Genomic DNA, 21,509 nt, shown 5'->3' with positions numbered 1-21,509 from the left:
GTATTGTCTAAAACATTTTTTCGTCATAGGTGAAGACTTAGGTGTTTTAGTGGGTTTTGACCTCTGCAAAAGGAACCTACTGTTATATATCAGCATTAGGTTAAGCTGTGCTAGACATAGCAGTTTAGTGAGGCATCTTGCAAATTTAAAGTGACTGCTCACAGGTGGATTTATTTTATAATACCATTTAATGTATTTCTGAAAAAAACATAGTAGGTGCATATGTGGTATTCCTATGTCATCTTTATGGGAGCAAATTAGGTGGCAGAACATGCCAGAAGTAGGAAATTCCATACAGCAGACCCTGGGGACCAGGCCCCCTTTCCTGTGCCCCTTTGTGGCCACTATATGTTAATAGGCCAGTGGCTGGGGGGGTCAAGCACTTGACTCAATGACTGAATTAGGCCCACTAATTCAGTGTCCAAATGTGACAGCCTTGCCCAACAAGTTGAGACAATGTATGTGACACATAATAACACAGATTACCTGGCCATGTACCATAATGAAGAATGAATTAAGCAGCTGATCCATATTCAGCACAGAATGCAAAATGTAGCATCTGAACATGTTGAAGGCAAATGTGCACAAAAATGAAGTCCTTCCCATGCATAGCACAGTTGATTGATTGGGTATGTAAGTGCTGATAGAAAAAAAAGACAGGTACCGTATCAGTGTCATATTTGAAATCAAGGTCCATGGGCCTTGAGTGTGTGGGTTACAAGTATATTAATACAGCACAGTATACAATACGTTATTTTGTATGTATTTATTATACTAGGTTCTGAAGATGCTGCTAAGACTCTACATATACACAGACAACAGCAGGACACGGTGCGGTGCTCACTAGCTCAATCAGTGGCTCTCCCTTGCCTCTTTCTCTTGCATCCCTCCCGCCCACCACAACCACCAAATGATACCTCAGAGTCACCACGTATTAAGTGGAGCCGGCTACAGCCTGGAATAGGTCAGAAAGAAGTGCCTGTCTTGGTAGCCCGTGATAATGTAGTAAAGGTGGCTCGTGGCTATGAAGGGAGAGTGGCCCTGCCTGGATATCCCCACAATCGTTATAATGCCACCTTGGTCCTGTCCTCAGCACGTGCCAGTGACTCTGGAGTATATCGCTGTGAAGTGATCTTTGGCATTGATGATGAACAAGATGCAGTGCCACTGGAAGTGACTGGTAGGTGACATCTGCTCTTAAGGAGTTCATTTTTATATAGTTACCATTCTGTCCAACATTAGGGCTAAATGATAAGGAACTAAAAAGTAGGGTTACCTTTAATGAGAATTAGAATACGAGGCATGTACCATGTAAACATTGCATGCAGGAAAAGATTGTCAAGGACAGATAGATTCCTCAAAGCAGTTCAAGTTAGTTTACAGTAGAGCTTTCCATATGTATTGGAACCTAGCAAAATACCACTAAGAAGATTTCAATGACAAATAAGTTAATTATTAAGTAATGATAATAATAAGCTTTCATCTTATGCAAAAGATGAATTGCCCACTGAACTAAAAAAATTAAAAAAAACAACTTATTACTATATTAGTATATTGAATTTATACATCACTATAAAATCAGCCACCTGACAATATTTCAAAGATACAACATGCAGTAAAGTTGCATATGTGGCCATGTCTTTAGTTTTCCCCACATCTCAAACACTGTACAGGACTGGACCCAGAGAAGTTCTTGTCATTGTAACTATCAGTTACAACAGATACAAACATAAAATAAACTTTAACATACTAATCATAAAGTAGATGTGTGGGGATTGTCGTATGATGCAGTTATATTCCCACTGCTAGATATGCAAAGATATAGCTAGAGGTCATGGATGTGTCTCACTAAAGCCTTTATTGGAATAAGTGGTGGAGCACAAACAGGAGTATAAATGATTGTACATACATTGTCATAGAAATGTCTTACTTGGACAAAGGAATGGTTCCTGGACATTAGAACAATACACTTTCATTATGTTCTGCGTCTCCTCCATATTGTACTCCTAATAACTAAATCTCATTGATCTCCCTACCACAAAATATTTAACCCATCTTTCTTCCTCTCCTGCTACAATAAACAATCAGGTTTCAGAATATAATGTATAAAATGTTGCCCTTTGTAACACAGCTGTGCTTGCACCATTCTAAATCCTGGTGTGTGCCCCATCTTGTTTAACCAGCATTCTCTCTTTCTTCCATCTGTTCCCACCTCTAGTGTCTGCCTCAAACCTTTCATATGTTTGGCCCTGTGCATTGGTGCTGTTACTCTACTCCCTGTCTATCCTTGTCTGTTTCACAGCTTGCTTGTGATGATAATTAATAGCAATTATGTAAATCTGCAGGACTGCCCTGGACAGAAACCATCACATTCTGCATTTGTAGGAAAATAAATATGAGATTAAATATGCTATTGCCTGCAGTAGGTTCATAGAGCTTTATCTACATAAACCCAGTAGTACCGTGGCAGCCCAACATTCATATTGATTTATATAGAAACTCCTCTGAGATAGAGTAAACATTTACAATAATACAATTCCAGAATTTCTTTTTTTCCCAAGGACAGTTCTCTGTGTGTATCTTTGATTGCTGTGTGCTGGCAATGTGCGCAGAATAAAGATACGGATGTAGGGGATGAACAAAATCTTAGCAACTGGAGATTCATTTATGAAAAAATTGCAGTTGTGCCTAGCCGTTCTGTTAGAAGTGGCTACGGATATTTGGACAAAATATTTAAATTCCTTGTCTGGTATTAATCTGTTTTACGCATAAACAGTGCAGATTATGCAAAGAAAACTCTATGCAGATGATCATTTTGCATGCATATAATGTACGCATTAATATCAGCGCATGGAATCTACTATCTGGAAATCCATTAACCAGAAAGGCCTGAAATATGTCACTAGCATTTTTCATGGTTATTCTCTGTAAACAAGCAATTTACATTTTTTACAGATTTTCTATTTCTCTGTAACAATTCTCAGTTTTAAATGATTTTTAGTATATTTAAGGAATGGTACTCCAATTTGCAGGAACCCCTCCATATCTGAAAAAAAAATCCAGGCCCCAGTCATTCCAGATAATAGATATCTATAGATTTCATATACCCATTCCTAGGGGCCTGACCAATGTGTCTTGGTATGCATCCATAATGCTGAGCCACAGTAGCCAGTGGCATAACTACTAAGCACCACACCCCCGGGCAAAAAACTCTTTAGAGAGACCCATCTGCCTGCAGATCACCCTGCCTTTTTTGCCCATAGCTAGCATGCCGCCTGCTCACCGTCAGGTAGGAAATCGGGCAGGGACCAAGAATCTCAAAAAGTAAAGAGTAAGCAGACCCCATGGTCTGGGCCCTGCTGTGGGTCTGCTTCTTCTGTAGTTATGTTACTGTCAGTAGCCTTATGTTTAGGCATGCAAAACGTATAGAGCTCTGCTTGTGTCGCTGAAATTATGCATGTTGGCAGATCCAGTGCCTACTCTCTAAATGCAATACGCTGTAAAATGTGAAACTGTATTGGAGGTCACGGTGGCAACATTTAAGCACTTATTCATTTTTTTTAACTGTTGGAGCTTCCATATTGCTTTCTTTAGCAGGGTTTGTTCCCCACAAACATCAAATGACTCTACTGTTTGTGTCTTTAAGTTACCCAACCATTATTTGGGTATATAGGGACCTTCTTCCTTTAGTCTCTTAATATGAGAAGGCTTGATTACAAGGTTATTGTTTTATTTTTTTTCTCCTGCTGCCATATTTCTAAAAACCTTGACTCAGAAAAAATGAAATCTAGTTTGATAAACTCAATTTTGTTTTTTTAAAGGGCAGACCAGTGCTACCTTTTCATTGGTTGCTTTGGGTTACTAGAGCAGTAGCAAATACTTCATCCCTTATTCCAATAGCCTGGTCTGCTACAATGCTGCTACTACAGCTGGAGGGGACGGAAATCTCTAATTTTAAAGCAGGCTGCAATGTAGAGTCTAAAAAGGATGGGCACATAAGATACAAATTAATATTACTATTTAAATAATATTGTATGCAAATTGCAGGTTTACTAATGGTGTTTAGCATATAATGTCAAGGCCAGATTACAAAAACTGCTAAAATCAGCTGGCTATAGAGCTACACTTATGCTAACAAGTGCGGCAGTTATGCTCTAATCAGTCCTGGTACTTAGCCCCAAGTGTATACAATGCTCAGAAAATTTACAGTCTGCTCTTAAACTAACTAATTAATGCTCTTAAATCTGTGTCTGTCTGTTTCCCTGCCTCTAAATGAAACTCATTATAGCTACTAGCCCAATGCCCAATACAGACTTCAAAAAGAATTATCAGACACAAAATCAGACTTCGTCTTGAATCCCCTAAGTGACAGAAATAAATATGTGGGGGTGGGGGGGGGAGACATAGAATTTACCGTTATGTCATTTCCAATATTTTAATGAACCAACACATAAACGAGCCAGCCACGACTAAAGAATAAACAAAGATATATTTTATCATAAGAAAATATCTTATTTCTTTTCACACAGGTCTGGTCTTCCATTACCGGGCAGCTAGTAACCGTTACGCTCTGACATTCCCTGAGGCTGTGCGCTCTTGTCAGGAGAACTCTGGTGTCATTGCAAGCCCTGAGCAGCTGCAGGCTGCATTTGAGGATGGCTTGGATAACTGTGATGCAGGCTGGCTCTCAGATCGTTCTGTGAGGTATAGTTGAATAGCAGGAATGCATGGACATATGGAGATTAATCTTCTGAATGATGGTGTTCTTCAAGTACTAGTGGCAGGGAATAACAGACTTAGAGGGTGATAGAAAAGGTTATTTATTCTGATTTACGAAGGGCTTATTTGGGGCAGTAACAGTTGAGGCCACTGTAGGCTAAATAAATTAATGATCATCAAAATAATAATAAGGTGCTGTTATATAGGAAAACTATGCCTCTCAACATAGCAGGTCTCTGTAAAAATACATCTCATATAGCAGCCCATATTTAAATGACTGTTTACAATAAATAATACCTTTTCATGCAAAAACGTATTTGTCTGACGATATAAGTGTTGGATAATGACATATTGAAAAAGACTTTCAGAAACAAGGGTTCTTATTAGTTCCTCTGAAAGGTGATGTTGCGGCTACATTTAAATCTTACAAAGGTCCCTGAAATACCAAACCAACCCAAAGTATGGATTCAGTGCATTAATGTTTGTAGTAAATATAAGAAGTGTTAATGCTGGAACAGTCCTGCTGGCTGCATCCTAATAACATTGTGCTCTGATTTAACATTAAATGGATTGCAAACCCCAACATAACGTTTCCATTGTATATTATTACAAAATCTCAAAGACAGTCAGTATCAAAAAAAGATTCTGTCCCTTGCTGTTATTTGTGTCACTTGTCCTGAATTCATGTACGTTTCTATAAACTCTCCTCTGGCAAGTCTCAGTTTCCCTCAGTGCCTTGCACACTAGGGAGAAGATGACTAGTTCAACCTATTTCAGTGGTACATGCAAATAGAACAAGCAGTGCATGAAATAGCAAAGAACTTTTTGCTCTTCATTAGCACCACCAATTACAAACAACTTTTAAATAAATCAAATACTAATGCAATACGGCATACTGGAACATTGCTTATATACTATGCAAAATTTTGTATTTAACTGTATAACTTATGTGTAGGAAAGTGGCCTTAAAGAAAACTTTATGGAAAAGATCAGTATTGTAACAAGAGAACAGTAACACCCCCCCCCCCCGCCGCCAAAAAAACCTTCAGAGGGGCCCACTGCACAAAGCTGTCCCCAGCTATTAGAGAAAGCCAACCCCATTGTTCGGGCCCCACAGGCTCAGCTTCCTCTATAGTTACCTCTAGGCCCTATAGATTCCTGGGCTAGCAGTAGCTAAAGCATACAGCCAGATTATGTAACTTATTGAATGCACATTTATTGTCAATTAGTCTTTATTTTTAATTTATTTATATTTTTTGGTTAATATAGTTTTTTGTTCAGCCGCTCTCCAGGTTAACATTTTAGCAGTTATCTGGTTGCTGGGGTCCAGTTTACTTACTGCAGGGCAGGGTGCAACGTGCAAGAACAGGTGCAAACCACGTCTTTGTTGCCACTGTAAGGCACACTCACATTCCTTACTGCAAATGATCTGTAAATGGAGCATGGTTTTCCCCATTTAGTGCTCTAGCACTTGCTTACAAGGACCCGCGGTGGTTGTAGCTGGTCTATAGTAGATTTAGAATAAAGATCCACAATCTTTAACCTTCACCTAAAGGTCCCACAGGTATCAGGCCAACCAAAACATCACTATTGGACACCCTTTTATTAGTGTGATAGTATTTAAGTGCAATCAGGGCCAAAGAAACAAGAATAGCCCTGTATGTAATGCCTGCTTAATTTGGCATAGATGAGATAATTGTATTTTGTTATATACAATAAAAATTACAGATCTCAACAATGTTAACTTGTACACTGCATGCTTGAGCAGTCCTTTATTTACTTGGCAGACTTACACAGTTTGTATAATTCTATAAAAATATTTGCAGCAATCATATGAAGAAACTTGGCATTATATCTCTTCTGTCAGTGAAAGAGTTAAATCCTACCAAAGCCTAAAATCTCTTTTTGCATTTATGTCCTTCAGGTATCCAATCAAAACTCCTAGGCCTGGTTGCTATGGAGACCGGAACAACCTCCCTGGTGTCAGGACCTATGGAGAACGTGATCTGCAGGAAACCTACGATGTCTATTGTTACACTGAGGGACCCGAGGGTAGGATTTGAGCATGGGGGTTAACATTGCAATGACTGGCAGCAGGGTTAGTGGAGGGTGAGGAATACAAAAGCATTACAATCAGAATTAGCAGAAAAACCTTTTTTACTATCAGTCAGCCGCACGTGAGCAGGAAATGTATTAGGGCTTCTGCCAGCGCTGTGGTTAATCCACTATTATATTCAATCATCACATTGAAGGGGGGCAATTTTGTGCTTTAAGTATCAGTGGCGTGGATTGATTTAAATCATAATTTACAATGTTGGTCAAAAGCCTTGATTTTAATTAATGTGCTGAAATGAAAATCTTTTCTTATTGTTAGACTTTTAACATGAAAGAATAATGTTTGAAAGGCACAAGACATAATGAGTCACTGATTTGGCGTTTTGTTAAAGGGTTCAATTAAATAATTCTGCAATAGTTATTTGTTATGCACTTGCCAATTCCCATAAATGTCTTTTCATATTTATATTGTAGGTGATGTCTATTATGTTCCTGACAGGACCCCATGGTTAGGGTCCAGTCACTCTTGTCTCCAAGATGGAGGGATGCTGGCTACTGTGGGACAGCTTTACTCAGCCTGGAGAAAAGGCATGGACCAATGTGACCCAGGCTGGCTAGCAGACAGTAGTGTGCGTTATCCTATTCGCAATCCACGGAAGAACTGTGGTGGTGAGGAACCTGGAGTGAGAACCCTATACCAGTATCCAAACCGAACGGGATTCCCCAATCCTACTAGGAAGTTTGGGGCCTTTTGCTTTAAAGGTATCAGCAGAAATATTTAATATAAAGCATCTTTTATTACAGTCAAAAAAACAAAACAAAGGGAAATTATACCTGAAGAATGAATATTTCACCAGCAAACAATGTATATCATAATGGGTGACCCATTACAGAATCTCATCAAATTGTCATATTCATATCAGTATAAGCCACCATTTACATATCAGTCAGTACTGCCCTTTTATTTCGTTTACCTTGATCCATCATATTAGAATATTTTGTGTGCTTCCACAGAGATCACCCAATAATGCAAGTTCTATCTGAAACAGAAAGGACAATGTCTCTCCATGCATTGGCTGATATAACCTAGCAAGTATGTGTGCCCTTGGTTTGTGTGTGAGCACAGTGGCTCATATGAGCTAGGGGTGGTTCACTTTTAAGGTAACTTTTAGTATGTTATAGAATATCCAATTCCTTGATTATTTATTTTTATAGCTTAAGAGTCATCTGCCTTCCTCTTCTGCCTATTTTCAGCTTTCAAATGGGGGTCACTGACCCTGGTAGCCAAAAACTATTGCTCTATGATGCTACAATGTTACTGTTTTACATATTTACCTATTCAGCCCCTTTCCTATTCCAGTCTCTCATTTAAACAACTGCCTGGTTGCTAGAGAAACTAAGATCTTAGTAACCAGACAGCAGCTGAAATACCAAACCAGTGAGCTGCTGAGCAAAAGCTAGATAACTGAAAAACCATAAAACAATTAAGACTAATTACAGATTGTCTCAGAATATCACTGTCTACATCACACTAAAAAATAATTAAACGGTCAACTCATTTAAGACCTTAAAATGTTGTTTTTTTTCTATTGGGGATTATGCAATAGCACATAGAAAAGTATATTTTTTATATTTATTTGCATGAAACAGTGTGTTACATATGGGCTTTTATGTCATTTTATTTTTAAACAGATCTGTAATGTGCATGGGGTATAACATCCATCTAAGAAAAAACCCCACATGTTCTTTGTAAATTACAAACGTTTGGAAAGTTTAAGTGGTAATTAGTCTTTTAGTATGTAGACATTGATATACATAGACAATCTGCATCAGGGTTATGAGCTTTCTGCTATTTTTGTGATTGCTGATCTATTTTATTGTTAATAATCGGGAAAGTGAAATGGTCACATAGTTTTGATCTGACTGACCCTACCAACCAGAGGCTGGTTTGACAGACCAGAACATTATTATTATCCTTTATTTATGTAGCACCAACACATAGACGCAGCATTTTATAGAGATTATTCATCATTCACATCAGTTCCTGCCCCAGTGGAGCTCATGGTTTCAGAATCCTATCACATTGACACAGTAAGGTCAGTCTCATCACTACCCAATTAACCAGAATAGGAAAGGACCTGACCAGGAAGAAGATCTGCTTTCCTATTTATCTTCCACTCATTCTAATGATTCCCTGGTTGCTAGGGTCTGTTACCGTTACACACAAACCATTTGAAAGCTACATAAAATATTATAGTCTGCCGCTTACTTAATATGTGTTTTAAGGTCTAAATATTCAGTTACTATGTTTAACATAGTCTAAATATTTATCTATTTTTTAAAGTAGAGGAACAAGGTGGCTGATATCTAATCAAGGTAGTTTTCCCCAACTCATTCCTTTAATTGCTGATGCATATGAAATGTGCCTGATCATAAATGCACCCTGAATTTATTATAAATCTTTAATTTACCCTTTGAGTGCAAGTAGTGATTGTGATTAAGACTACTCTTTGCTTAGCAATGCATGTTTATTACAGGTCGGATTTTAGTGGTCAAACCCATAGGTTTTGTTAATTTTCATACAGCAGGGTTTCTTAGGCTTTTAATGGGCCCAAATTAAGTCAGGAAATTAGCTTTTTGACCCAAAAATGTATTCTCGCATTATTTTAGTCAATCGTGAAAACCCACACTTTACAGCATGCCTTTTATCACACATGTATTAAAGGCATGAGGACCCCTGCTTTGGTTTTACTTCCACCAATTGCTTACAAGCTACTATAAGGGTCAGGGCACTGGCTCAGAATCGGGGAGATTAGTGACCTCCTCTTCTTCGTGGCAAATAATCTTCCCAAACTGCCTCCCGGAGCACTTCATTTTCCAAAGTCATCTGAAGTTGCCTCATTAGGAAACTTCGGGTGACTTCGGAAAGCTTAGTTTTCCGAAGTTGCCCAAAGTTGCCTCACTAGTTGCCAGGCAACTAATCTCCCCGAATCTGAGCGTGTGCCCTGACCCTAAGAGTGTCCCTTTAGCTTGCTCTGTCACTCTAACACTGCAGATACATGCAGCTATTGTTGGGGATTATATGTGTTCTAGGCAGCTAAACTCTCTGTGTTCCTATGTAGGCAATGGGATGAAACTTTCTTTTGCCACATTTTTTGGTAGTGGGATTGATTTAAAGATCAGATAGTGACATTTAAATTCTGTCCTGTGAAGCCAGTATATGAGTTAGGATGGAGGATAAGGGATCTTAGTATTTGTTCTGTGCTCTGCATACTAAAATTATGGATTTACATATGCTATACTTATGCATTCTATAGACAGCTAACCCCTGCCATATGTGCATTAGTGGACTGCTTGATGACAGTTTATTCCAAATCTGCCATGGCCTTATGACATTAGTTAAATGCAGTGGAGATCTAAAGACCTTTCTTATCCTCGCCTAGAGAGCTTTGTTTGGATACATAATAAGAAATTAGTCAGTCATCTTGTGAATGGCTAATAAAATATTTAGATGGTTGAGTCAAAAGGTCAGGTCGCTGCTCCAGTAAAGAGGCAATGAGATTAATAGCTATGCTATAAAATGCCTTAGGCATTGCCAGCATGCAGAAAGTACTTATGCTTGTATCTTAAAGGAATACCATTTTACCTTTGGGGGTGCCAAAAGTTAGGCACTCCCAAGTGACTACTTTTACTTACCTGACACCCTGGGCCAGTGCTCCTATCCATGACATTTGAAAACCAAAGAAGCAGGAAGAACATCTAAATTCATAGAGGGACACCTATTAAACATTGATCCAATAACAGCATTACATTATAGCCCTCACACAATTTGATTCCTGAAAGCAAGCCTCTAAATTTATCAAAAGAACCAACAATCCTTCTGTCTCATGCATGGAGGAAACACAAAGTTACGAGCAGAGCTTGTAATGATGGACTTTGATTCATGAGTAAAACCTAATACTAACAACTTGCAATAGAAATCATTAGTAAATCAAGAATGAAAGAAGGCTAACATACTCACACAAACATCCATTCACCATCATACACACACTAACCTTCAGTGGTGTAACAAGTATGCATGTAGATACTTTTATAAAATTCACTTTGTTATATTTCTAAGCAAATAATCATCCTCAATGTCCCCATAACTGCCCTTATCCTGGTCTCTCTCCATCCCCACATTTGGGACCACCCATCAGGGGATGTAACAAAGTGGCTGTCATTTATCAAAACTGGACAAATGTGTCCATGGACAGAACCCCATGGCAACCAATCAGATGGCTGCATTCATTGTTCTAGTTGCAGCTGGCTTTGAAAAGCTAATCACTGATTAGTTGCTATCGGTAACTGCTCATGTTTGCCCAGTGTTAATAAATGAGCCCCAGTGTGTTGCAAGTGTGGAGAGGGTTAGTAGTTTATCCAGTGTGTCTATTTGCTTATGCAAGCTTATTTGTAGGGTACACTGCTATTTTCTATGATTCCTCATTTTTATCTCCCAAATTTAAAATAAGAAAACACTTTTGACAAATTGTGTAATGCTGTGAGTTTACTAGTAAAGCACTCGTTATCCCAAGGAATAAGCACTGTGTCAGCAGTTGTACAGCTTTTGGCTTCTTGGCAGTGGATCCAGAAACAAACATTAAAACTACAGTACTGAAATTGCTTTTGTTTTATGCATTAGTGCTGTTCATATTATTAAATTATATATTATAAATCCCTTACACATATTTAAGTGTCATTACATTTTTCATCATAGCATAATTTTTCTATATCCCTATGTTGGTTATAAAAATATCAATTGTGATTAAAACTATGGATATTTACCATACCCTTGATTGGTTAAAGGTGGATAATGATCTAGGATATTTATTAATAGGGATATAGAAAAAATATGCTAAAATGAAAAATGTATTGACTTTTAGATATTTGTAAGTAATCAGTCTTATCTTGCTCGGTCACTTTAATGTAAGCTGCAATTCTTTAGTGATTGGTAATTGAGATGAGATACTGAGAATATTGGTAAAGAATGCGTCTCTTTCCTGCACCATAATGATCACTGGTTGTTGGTAATGTCAGCAAAACCTAAAACTGATTTCCAAGCTTAATATGAAACTAGTAGTTTTTAAATAACATGTAGGTGATCATGGAAATATGGATAGCAGCAAGGAGCACAACAAAGATTGCAAAGATGGGTGTATTTATAAAGGCTCTATTACCTGGAATCATTGGGATCTGGGGTTTTCCAAATAAGGGCTCTTTCCATAAGTTGTATCTCCATACCATAAATCTAAATCAGGGATCCCCAACCTTTTTTACCTGTGAGCCTCAATCAAATGTGAAAAAAAATTGGAGAGCAACACAGACATCCAAAAAGTTCCTGGGAGTGCCAAAGATGGGCGGTGATTGACTTTTGGGAGCCCCTATGTGGACTGTTTGGCAGTACAGCTGATTTATGCAATCAAAACTTGCCTCCAGGAATTCAAAAATAAGCACCTGATTTGAGGCCACTGGGAGCAATTTCCAAGGGGTTGGTGAGCAACATGTTGCTCACAAGCCACTGGTTGGGGATCACTGGTCTAAATCATTTAGACTTAAACATTAAATAATCCCAATACGATTGTTCGTGCCACCAATATGGATTTATGTACCTTAATTACCATCACGTACTAAGTACTGTTTTAATATTGCAGACAAAAAGGAAATCAATTTTAAAAATTAGAAGTATTTTCTTGTGACATTAAAGTAATTGAAAAAATAATTCCTTTCTGGTGAACTATCTGAAAACAACTGAACTGAAAAAAAAGTTTTAGAAGGTGAGCAACCCCTTTAAAGGAGAAGGAAAGGCTAAAATTAAGTAAGCTTTATCTGAAAGGTCTGTATAAATACACCAGTAAACTCTCAAAGAAATGTTGTTCTGAGTCCTCAAAAGGAAACATTTCCTTCCTTCTTTTGTGTATATATGGACTTCTGTATCAGACTTCCTGTTTTCAGCATAAACCTCCAGGGCATGGGCTTGAGCATGCTCAGTTTGCACCTCCTCCCCTCCCTGCTGTAATCTGAGCCCAGAACTATGAGTGAGCAGGGAGAGACTCAGGCAGGAAGTGAGTTTACACCAAGCTTTTATGGCAGCTGCTATCCTAAACAAACAGAGAGAGCATCTAGAGCTGTTTACTTAGGTATGGTAAAGGTACTGCAGAATCAATATAGTGTTATAGCTTGCACTATTGTGGCTGATCTATTGGCAATAAATTGCTTCTGTAGCTTTCCTTCTCCTTTAAAGTGAAAGGATTTAATACATATGCACATTTCAATATTTATTTTCTAACATTAACAATAAAAAGCATTTATATCTAGTGCTGTTAATTAAAAATTGAGCAGGATTCATAAAAATATAGAACTGGTCTGAAGGCAATGCATATAATACATATAAATACGCATATTTCTTATCAACAATGCAGCCTGCACAATCACCTGTACAGAATAAAGACTTTTAAGACTAATCAGTGCACTCATCCTGTCTTAATATAGGCCATAGCAAAGTTAAACACATCCCTTTAAAGGAGAATTCAACCCTTATTTTAAAAAAAAAAAAACCTACCCCCTATTCTATGTAGACTCCCTTCCTCCTACCCCAGCTTAGCTGCTACCCTGGGGACTTTTTACTTACTGCTCAGTGCAGATTCAGGGATCGCAGTTCACGGCAGCCATCTTCTGGGTCTTCTGCAATTTCCGTCTATTTTGGCGCAGGCGCAGTTGTCGCAAACCGGATTACTGAAGACCTGGAAGATGGCTGCCGTGCACTGCAATCCCTTAATCTGAGAGGTAAGTAAAAGGGGGCATTTCCCCGGGTTAGCAGCTAGGCTGGGGAGGAGGAGGGAGAGGGGTCTATGTAGGGTAAGGGGGTAACTTTTTTAAGTTAAGGGTTGAATTCTCCGTTAAGGCAGCAGTAAGGCTGCCATTGAATGGGGAGGAGAACTGTCAGGGTCCTAGTCCAAGCAATGTTGCCCAGACTGCCACAATGACATGTGGCTTCCATTTAAAGAGGTGGGGTTTGGGCAGATTGAATAGGGTTTGGGCAGATCAGATGTGTAGCCAAGTGGTATATAAGCCCTCATTCCTGATGGCAAAACTGGATGGGAGATGAGTCACTTTATATGAAGGTCAATGTCACATAGTCGCACAGTGAGTGAGTGGGAGGTTTATCATTCCATATAAGAGAGTCATAATAAACAATTATTTTAAAATATCCTTGTAATAAGTGAGAGACTTGTGTGACTCACTTATATTGACTGACTGACTCACCTTTGCAGTCAGAAACAAATTTTAGGCCTGAAGTTATGTTTAGAATGTGGCCAGGATGAGAACACTCATTACTTAGGTTTTTCCTTAGGTTTTTATTACTAACACTTGTCTTTGCAAGAAACCTCAAAATAGCAGTTCATGGGTTTGGTCAAATTGTTTAATGTCTGAAAATGAACAGAGAATGGCCTCATTCACATATTTTTATCTCCATACTCTATTGTTCTATAAGGTCATAATCATTTATCTGATTAGGGTTTCTTTCAAATGTTCATTGGAAAGGATTACTCAGGACAAATGTATTGACTGAAAAATAATCAATTTCTTTCTTCTACGCTCATTACGTTAGCCGGATCACTCATATGTAATTACCTTTAAGCCCCTAGATCTTTCTCGATATTCACTTTAAACCCTCACATATGCCACAATGACTTTCACTAACCTCTATTTGAAATGACTTTGAATAACACAACCTTTATTTTGATCTCTCACTCAAACCAAGGCTTCACCTGCTTTGCTTATGTTGGTCATAGATTTTTTTAGCAATATACATAATTCTATGGACATTTTAACATTAATACTTCATTGCTACATATAAGTCTGTGAAATGGTGAGTACTGGGAACATAAGAAGGAGCCATGAGCAAAAATAATTTGATTCTTTCACCACAGACTATAGGAAAACCATATTATGAAGGGAGACGTTCACAATCCCAAATGTAGAATTTGGGTAAATTTGATAGAAATCATAGGGGATATTAGGAAAATGGTGGTCGCTGATGAAATATGAGTTTGGTAAGGTCCCACAACAGGGATAGTTTTAGTTTTTAAAAAGGCAGAAGAGCACTTAAAACTAGGGGGCAGATTTTTCAAAGGTAGGGAATTATCCAAATTCAATTTGAATTTGAAAAAAATTAGAAAATTTGAATATCGAAATTTATCATGTACTGTCTCTTTAAAAATTCGACTTCGAACATTCGCCATCTAAAACCATTTTAGCCTATGGGGGCTAAATACAGACCTATGCGATCGAAAACAGACCTATTCGGCCAAAAAAAAAACTTACTTACTTAATTACTTCATTTGTGTTGGTCTTTTTGAATTTGAATTTCGAAGCTTTTCAAATTCGAAATTCGACACTTGATAAATGTGCCCCTATGTGTCTAATGACACCTGACATTTGATTTTGCCAATTTTGTTATCTGCTTCAAGTGCTCTGTCTGTTTTTCCTCTGCCTACCAGAGCTTTGGTGCAACTTAGAAAAACCCGTTGATATTCTCAGAGACCTTTATACTCCAGACACAGTTTTTACCTTGACAGAGATTGCAGAATAATGATTTAATATTCTGCAAGTGGGTGGTATAGCTCCTGGTACATAGAAAGGTGCTGAGCAGTCACTTCTCATGAAGAGGATTTGTATGCTAATCATATTAACGTTTTTCGTGTAATTTTATATCTGTTGATTAATCTAGATCTTTCAGTTTCAATATATTTCCTATTTTTCTTTTCGTTCAGCATGATAGGATTCTAATATATCCCTCTGACATGTTGCCTTTCAACAGCTCTTCAAACAACAGCCCCCACCCTACTGGGAAATAAACAACAAGGACCAGCTTTCATGCTGCAAGAAGACCTCAGGCTGATAAATACAGAGCTTCAAAGTCAAGAGTCAGGGCAGACAAAAGAATTGGAATTTAATAATGCTTTGCCTTCTACTGACAGTTTAATATCTACTACAACACATGGGGTATTTCAAACGGAAGGTAGTTATCCACAAATACCTGGAAGCTCAAAAGAAATTGCAAAGGAGATCAATGTTTTGCCTCCAAAGCAGGTCCTTCAGGTTTCATCTAAAGAACACATACAGACTGTTACCACAGAACCAATGGAAGGTGATTACTTACTTTCTTTTAGGACCGAAACCTTAACTTCTGGGACAATTAAAGAGATAAAAACAACAACTCAAAAAGTAGGACAGGCAAAATCATTTAGTGATCCCTTAAGGAATAAATCTAGACAGCCTTCTGCTTCCCGGTTAAGAGAGGAAGACTGGTCCTTAAATATTGTAGACAGAGAAGTAAAATCAAGGGAAGCCACATGGAGGGATTTTCTTGAGCAACCAGTCGCAGATTCAAAAGAAGAACTTCCAGGTTTTGACTATTCTGTGGATAAGCAAACCTTAGTCAATGAACCCAGATCTCTTCCTGAGGATGACAGAAACTCTTTGCATATATCATTAGATGGCAGAGGTTCAGTGTTCCAAGAAACAGATGCTTTAAATAACATTGCAACGTCAGCCATACCTGAAACATCTAAACCTTCAATATATTTTCCCAAAAGTTCACAAGAAAATAGTATATCATCACACCAATCCAGTCTATTTAAAGAGCCCAACCAACACAGTAAAATAAGGCTTACTGAAGATACAGGCTACAGTGACCAGAATATCCATGAAGGGCTACAGAAAAATGAAAAAAGGGTGAATGACAATGAGGAAAATGTTGATTCACAAATCCATCTTGTCTATGATGAAATGCAGAAGACTAATGTTGATCTGACTACACAGGCATTTCAAAGATCGACTCTGCATACATCGGAGGAGTCACAGTCTGTGTTTAATGAAGCTGATGGCACCACTGGCAAAAAGACAAGTAAGATCCTTGAAATAAATCCACTCTATTTTGTAAGGGAAAGATGTATTGGTAGAATAACTTAAAATGTATAATTCCCTAAAGTGGCAACTGCACTTCTTATCCTTACAGTGTAGATTCCAGAAAAGGTCACCTGCTGTATTTAGCAATCCTGTCTATGGACATCATTGTTAGTGAAGGTAAGCAGTAGGCCATTTGCCTATTGCTTTTTGTGGGCCCCACTCAAGTCAAAGTTATATCTATAATGGGTTGATTGAAATTTATAAGAAAAAACATATATAAACTTGCAAACGCCAATGAAGTCCCCCAGAAAAAATGTTGATGGTATATTTTGTTTAGTGCAGATTTATGATACAGAAACTTCATTATATTTAATGTTATTATTTGACAACATTGACTTTTCTAAATCACAGACCAAATGAACATGTAAAATGTGCATGCAAACGACAACACTTTATCATCTGTATCAGTTTTGTTGTTGCTAGTTATCCAGATCATGATAGAGGAATTGTAATTGCTAATAAACATAAAACAAAACTGAAGAAAATACTTTTTTTCAACAAGGTATTATTGATTTTTTTCTTATAGTTTTTGATATATAAATGGGTTTCTAGTAGTGATGTGCAGGCCTGCCTGAAACCCACAGGACCCGGCAAAAAATCTTAGGGTTGCAACCTCACACTGCCGGGTTCTGGCTTCCCTTCGCTGAATTTATAGACTTGCACCTGCACTGCTCCACCCTTTTTGTGATGTTACCGCAGGACAGGCACAGGTCTATAAATAGAGGGGCCAGAGCGGGCCGGGCCGGGTTCAGATTGGGAGGGGGCTAGTTTGCTGCAGGAAAACTCTTGGGGTGAGAAACTTACAATTAAATGGCTAAAGAGATGAACAGCTGTAAGAAAAATAATAAAAACAATAGGGGTCAATAGATGATGCCTTGCGCTCACATACACTGTGTTGTGCATCACATCAGTTTTATACCTGGCATGAGGTGCAGAGGGAACCCAGAAACCAGGAAAAAATCCCATACAGAATCTCTAGCAAAACAGAGTGCAAAGGCCTGCAGCAATTCGGCTAGGAAGTAAGGATCAAAAAAACATTATGGATTGTGCCTGCTACAAGGATAAACAGTGCTGAACATACTTACAATACAGAAAAGCACACAAAAGGAGAAAAAGCATTATAATTAATAAAATATACAACATCCCATTTGAAGCCTCACCAATTTGCCTCAGAGGGGGGAAAAAATCCTTCCTGACTCCAAGATGGCAATTGGACCAGTCCCTGGAGCAACTTGTACTATGAGCTATCTCCCATAACCCTGTATTTCCTCATTTGCTAAAAAGCCATCCAACCCCTTCTTAAAGCTATCTAATGTATCAGCCTGTACGACTAATTCCACAGCTCCCACTGTAAAAAACCTTCCGAATATTTAGCTGGAACCTCCTTTCTTCTAATCAGAATGGATGACCTTATGTCAGATGGAAAGACCTACTGGCATAAGAGAGATTATTATTTGATCCCCTTATATATTTATGCATAGTTATTATATCAACCCATAGCGCCTCTTCTCCAGCATGAACATCCCCAACTTGGTCAGTCTTTCCCCATAGCTGAGATTTCTCATACCTTTTACTAGCTTAGTTGCCCTTCCAACATTTAGCCAACAAATGTTACCATTTCATGAGTTCTTTGCAGGGCTAGGTTCGCTTGTCACCAGTCAGCCATAAATGAATATTGCAACAATAACTGGGATTAAACAAAGAAAATATCTTTGTTATAGGCATGGAATGAATGGCACATAGGAGGATTCAAAAGGAGTAAGAACCCCCAAGTAGGGTTCTATCCATCAGCAAATACAGGGGAAACAGTTAGATTAAATTAAATATAAGAATTGTAAGAATTGTAAGTGTAAGAATTTATATAGTAATTGATTGTAAAGATTTGAAAGAGACCTTAAAAGCTACACTGATAAATCTTAAATGCAGAATTCTTATTTTTGTGTACATAGTGACTTGCTCGGTTCCTTGGGCTCCTGCTGTGCACACATAAATTGCCTTTATCCCTTGTTACAAGCTTCATTTAGCAATGAAATCACAGTCTTGATTACAGTGCGGGTTCCCAATAATGAACTTTCCACAGTTCTGTGTTTACCTAATGATGCTGACGGCCCACCTCACACTGGTTCTCTCTGGTTTCTGCAGCTCTCTCCACAGAATGAATTTTATCCTGCAAGAGCAGCCTGCTACATCGCTTGAATCAAAGTCACATATTTTGTTACTTCAAAATGTGACAAACATTATCATATCCACTGATGTGTGTTAACATGAGGCGCTTCACATGCTGGCAAGCACAGTTTGCATTATGACAGCACAGGGAGCTCACATAAAGGAATACACAATAGCCTGTATAATATTTACTGTATTTTTTATTCAAACTCACACGTTAAAACACTATTGAGCTGGACTACTGAAAAATATCAGAAGAATAAAGTGTTTAATAATTACCAGCAATTGTGGCAGGTGTTTAAGTGCTTTAGCCTCAGCTTTTAGGCTAAAGTCAGAATTAATATTCCCTTGAGGAGCATCTGGCTTTGGGACAGAAACTTTGACAGCTTTTTTAATAAACACATCTGACTAATCTCTTTGCTATCGAGTAGTAGTCATTGATTAAATGTGGACCGCTCATCAAACAAAGAGGAGGGGTGGATATTGAAAAAGGGTATAGAGGCATCCAGGCTTGAAATTAGTGTCAGGAAGATGGACTTGCTTCCATTTTTGTAGGAATACAGTGTATAAGAGTCTGGCCTTAACCTTCATCAATCAGGGTTGAAGGAACAGATATATGAGTGTTTAGTTACAACAGCCCTGTAGCTATAAGATTCATCATGGCAGAGGTGAGAGCACCACCACTTACAGCCAATGAAATGATTTTCTTTGAGCTTTAAGAGAACATAATGTAACTAGGTAAATAATGAATTCACAGCAGCTGTTACAGGATATGACATTGTTCACTATGAGCCAAACACTAGGGACTTAAATAGTGAATAAAGTACCCCCTCTTATAAAATATATAATATCCTCATATTTTGCAACTGGGGGTACTTTCTTTATTATACCCAAGTTTCAGTGAGTCATGTGACAGAAATGATCAGAACTCACCGTTTATAACTGATGACATCAGAACTCACCGTTTATAAGGATATAATTAAGATATTCATGGCATTTGTGTATTATATAAAATAGTTCCCTTTGGGCAAACATGGATTTTGTTTGAATGCTTTAATATATAAATACATATGTAAAAAGTCCTGTGGTTTCCCAAGTTTCTAGCATACAAATATGGAGTTGCAAGTTATAATATAACATAAAACTGTCAATAATGCTTATTGCGAGAAAAAAAGCATACCTTACAATGAAGCTGTAAATTGTTCTGTGGTTGTGGGTTCAGTAGCAGGTGTTTTGATGATGTTGCAGATCAGAATCCTCCTTTATTGAGCATGCATGCTGCCATTTTGCACATAAATGTTGACCCAGTTTTAATATATGCAATAATATACTATATATATATATATATATATATATATATATATATATATATATATATATATTGTATACATGTATTTATATATACAAAAACAAAACAATAGATCACTCCTTTCAGAAGTCCACATGCCAGGGTGTCAGTAAAAAACATACTGAACAAAGTCCTGCACAAAAAAGTGTATGTTTTATTTAAATTAGCACCACTTTTCGGTCTGTAGCACTGACCTTTGTTTCAGGACAGCAAGCAGTACACATGACTCCTTTTTTGAATTTTTTTTCACCATTGATAAAGTCCCATCAGGGCTTCATTTATTTTTGTCACCTTGCCAATAAACTTCATCTCATGGAATTGTTGTCCCTCAAGTGTGAATTGCTTTATATAACCTATAAATCTTTATAATATAAACTATATATGATATGTAGTATAAACCTCAGCATACTTTCAGCATTCAGCATTCCAGGCAACATTTAGCTATTCTTTGCTCCAACTACAAGGCAAATGTTATTATAAGCAGAGAAGATATAAGCTTCCTGGGTGGTGCATATTTCAGTTATTGAGATAAAGAAATTGAACTGTTCCAAGAAACATTGTTGCCCTGAAATGATAATGAGTGTTTCCATTATTGGTAGATAGAGCTGGTAGAGGTACATTATGAAAGATAGGCTCATTTATAAACACAGTGAAATTGTGCAACAGTTTAGTAACTCATAGCTGTCAGCAGTTAGCTTAGATCAGTCTATTAAAGGTAGAATAATTAAAGCAAATATCTGATCACTTGTGTGTTATCACACTGGGGTAAGTTTCAATTGTTTGTAGTTAAGCCTTGAAACCTCTAAAAAATGAAACTGAAGGTGAATAAACCATAAACGATAAATGCCAAATGAAAGCAAATCGAATTAATTACTTTAATGCAATCTCAATTTTTTGTGCTCTGAATTATCTTAAAATCCCATCCCCAAATCACCATTATTTTTCCCTCAGCTATATTTGGGTACCAAGTAGTAAAAGAATAGTTGCAAAATGAAAAAGTAATTTTACCCAACTCTAATGCTAAAACCCTGCATGTATAAATCCAAACTCTTTTCTACATTTTCTCAACTTCTATTTTATTATTTTCCTCCCAGTCTTCATTTACTGTTTATTCCCAATTCTACTTCCCTTACTTCCTCTTGCATCTCTTCTACTCTTCTCACTGATTCTGCCTCCCACTCTTCATCTTTTTAATATGTGTATTAAGATA

The 21,509-nt window shown here is 37.7% G+C and overlaps 1 protein-coding gene across 1 annotated transcript in view; it reads left to right on the top strand.

Annotated features, from left to right (window-relative positions):
* The window catches only part of LOC108713422 (aggrecan core protein), a 103,434-nt gene that overhangs the window by 45,638 nt on the left and 36,287 nt on the right, over positions 1-21,509 (top strand). Inside the window, exons 3-7 of the mRNA XM_018256919.2 lie at positions 779-1,180; positions 4,530-4,704; positions 6,644-6,771; positions 7,249-7,536; positions 15,635-16,723. Coding sequence (XP_018112408.1) covers positions 779-1,180; positions 4,530-4,704; positions 6,644-6,771; positions 7,249-7,536; positions 15,635-16,723 — 2,082 coding nt within the window. The remainder of the gene's footprint in view (positions 1-778; positions 1,181-4,529; positions 4,705-6,643; positions 6,772-7,248; positions 7,537-15,634; positions 16,724-21,509) is intronic.

This window comes from Xenopus laevis, chromosome 1L, assembly GCF_017654675.1.
Source record: "Xenopus laevis strain J_2021 chromosome 1L, Xenopus_laevis_v10.1, whole genome shotgun sequence".
Taxonomy (NCBI): Eukaryota; Metazoa; Chordata; class Amphibia; order Anura; family Pipidae; genus Xenopus; species Xenopus laevis.
This window is presented reverse-complemented; position numbering and strand designations above follow the sequence as displayed.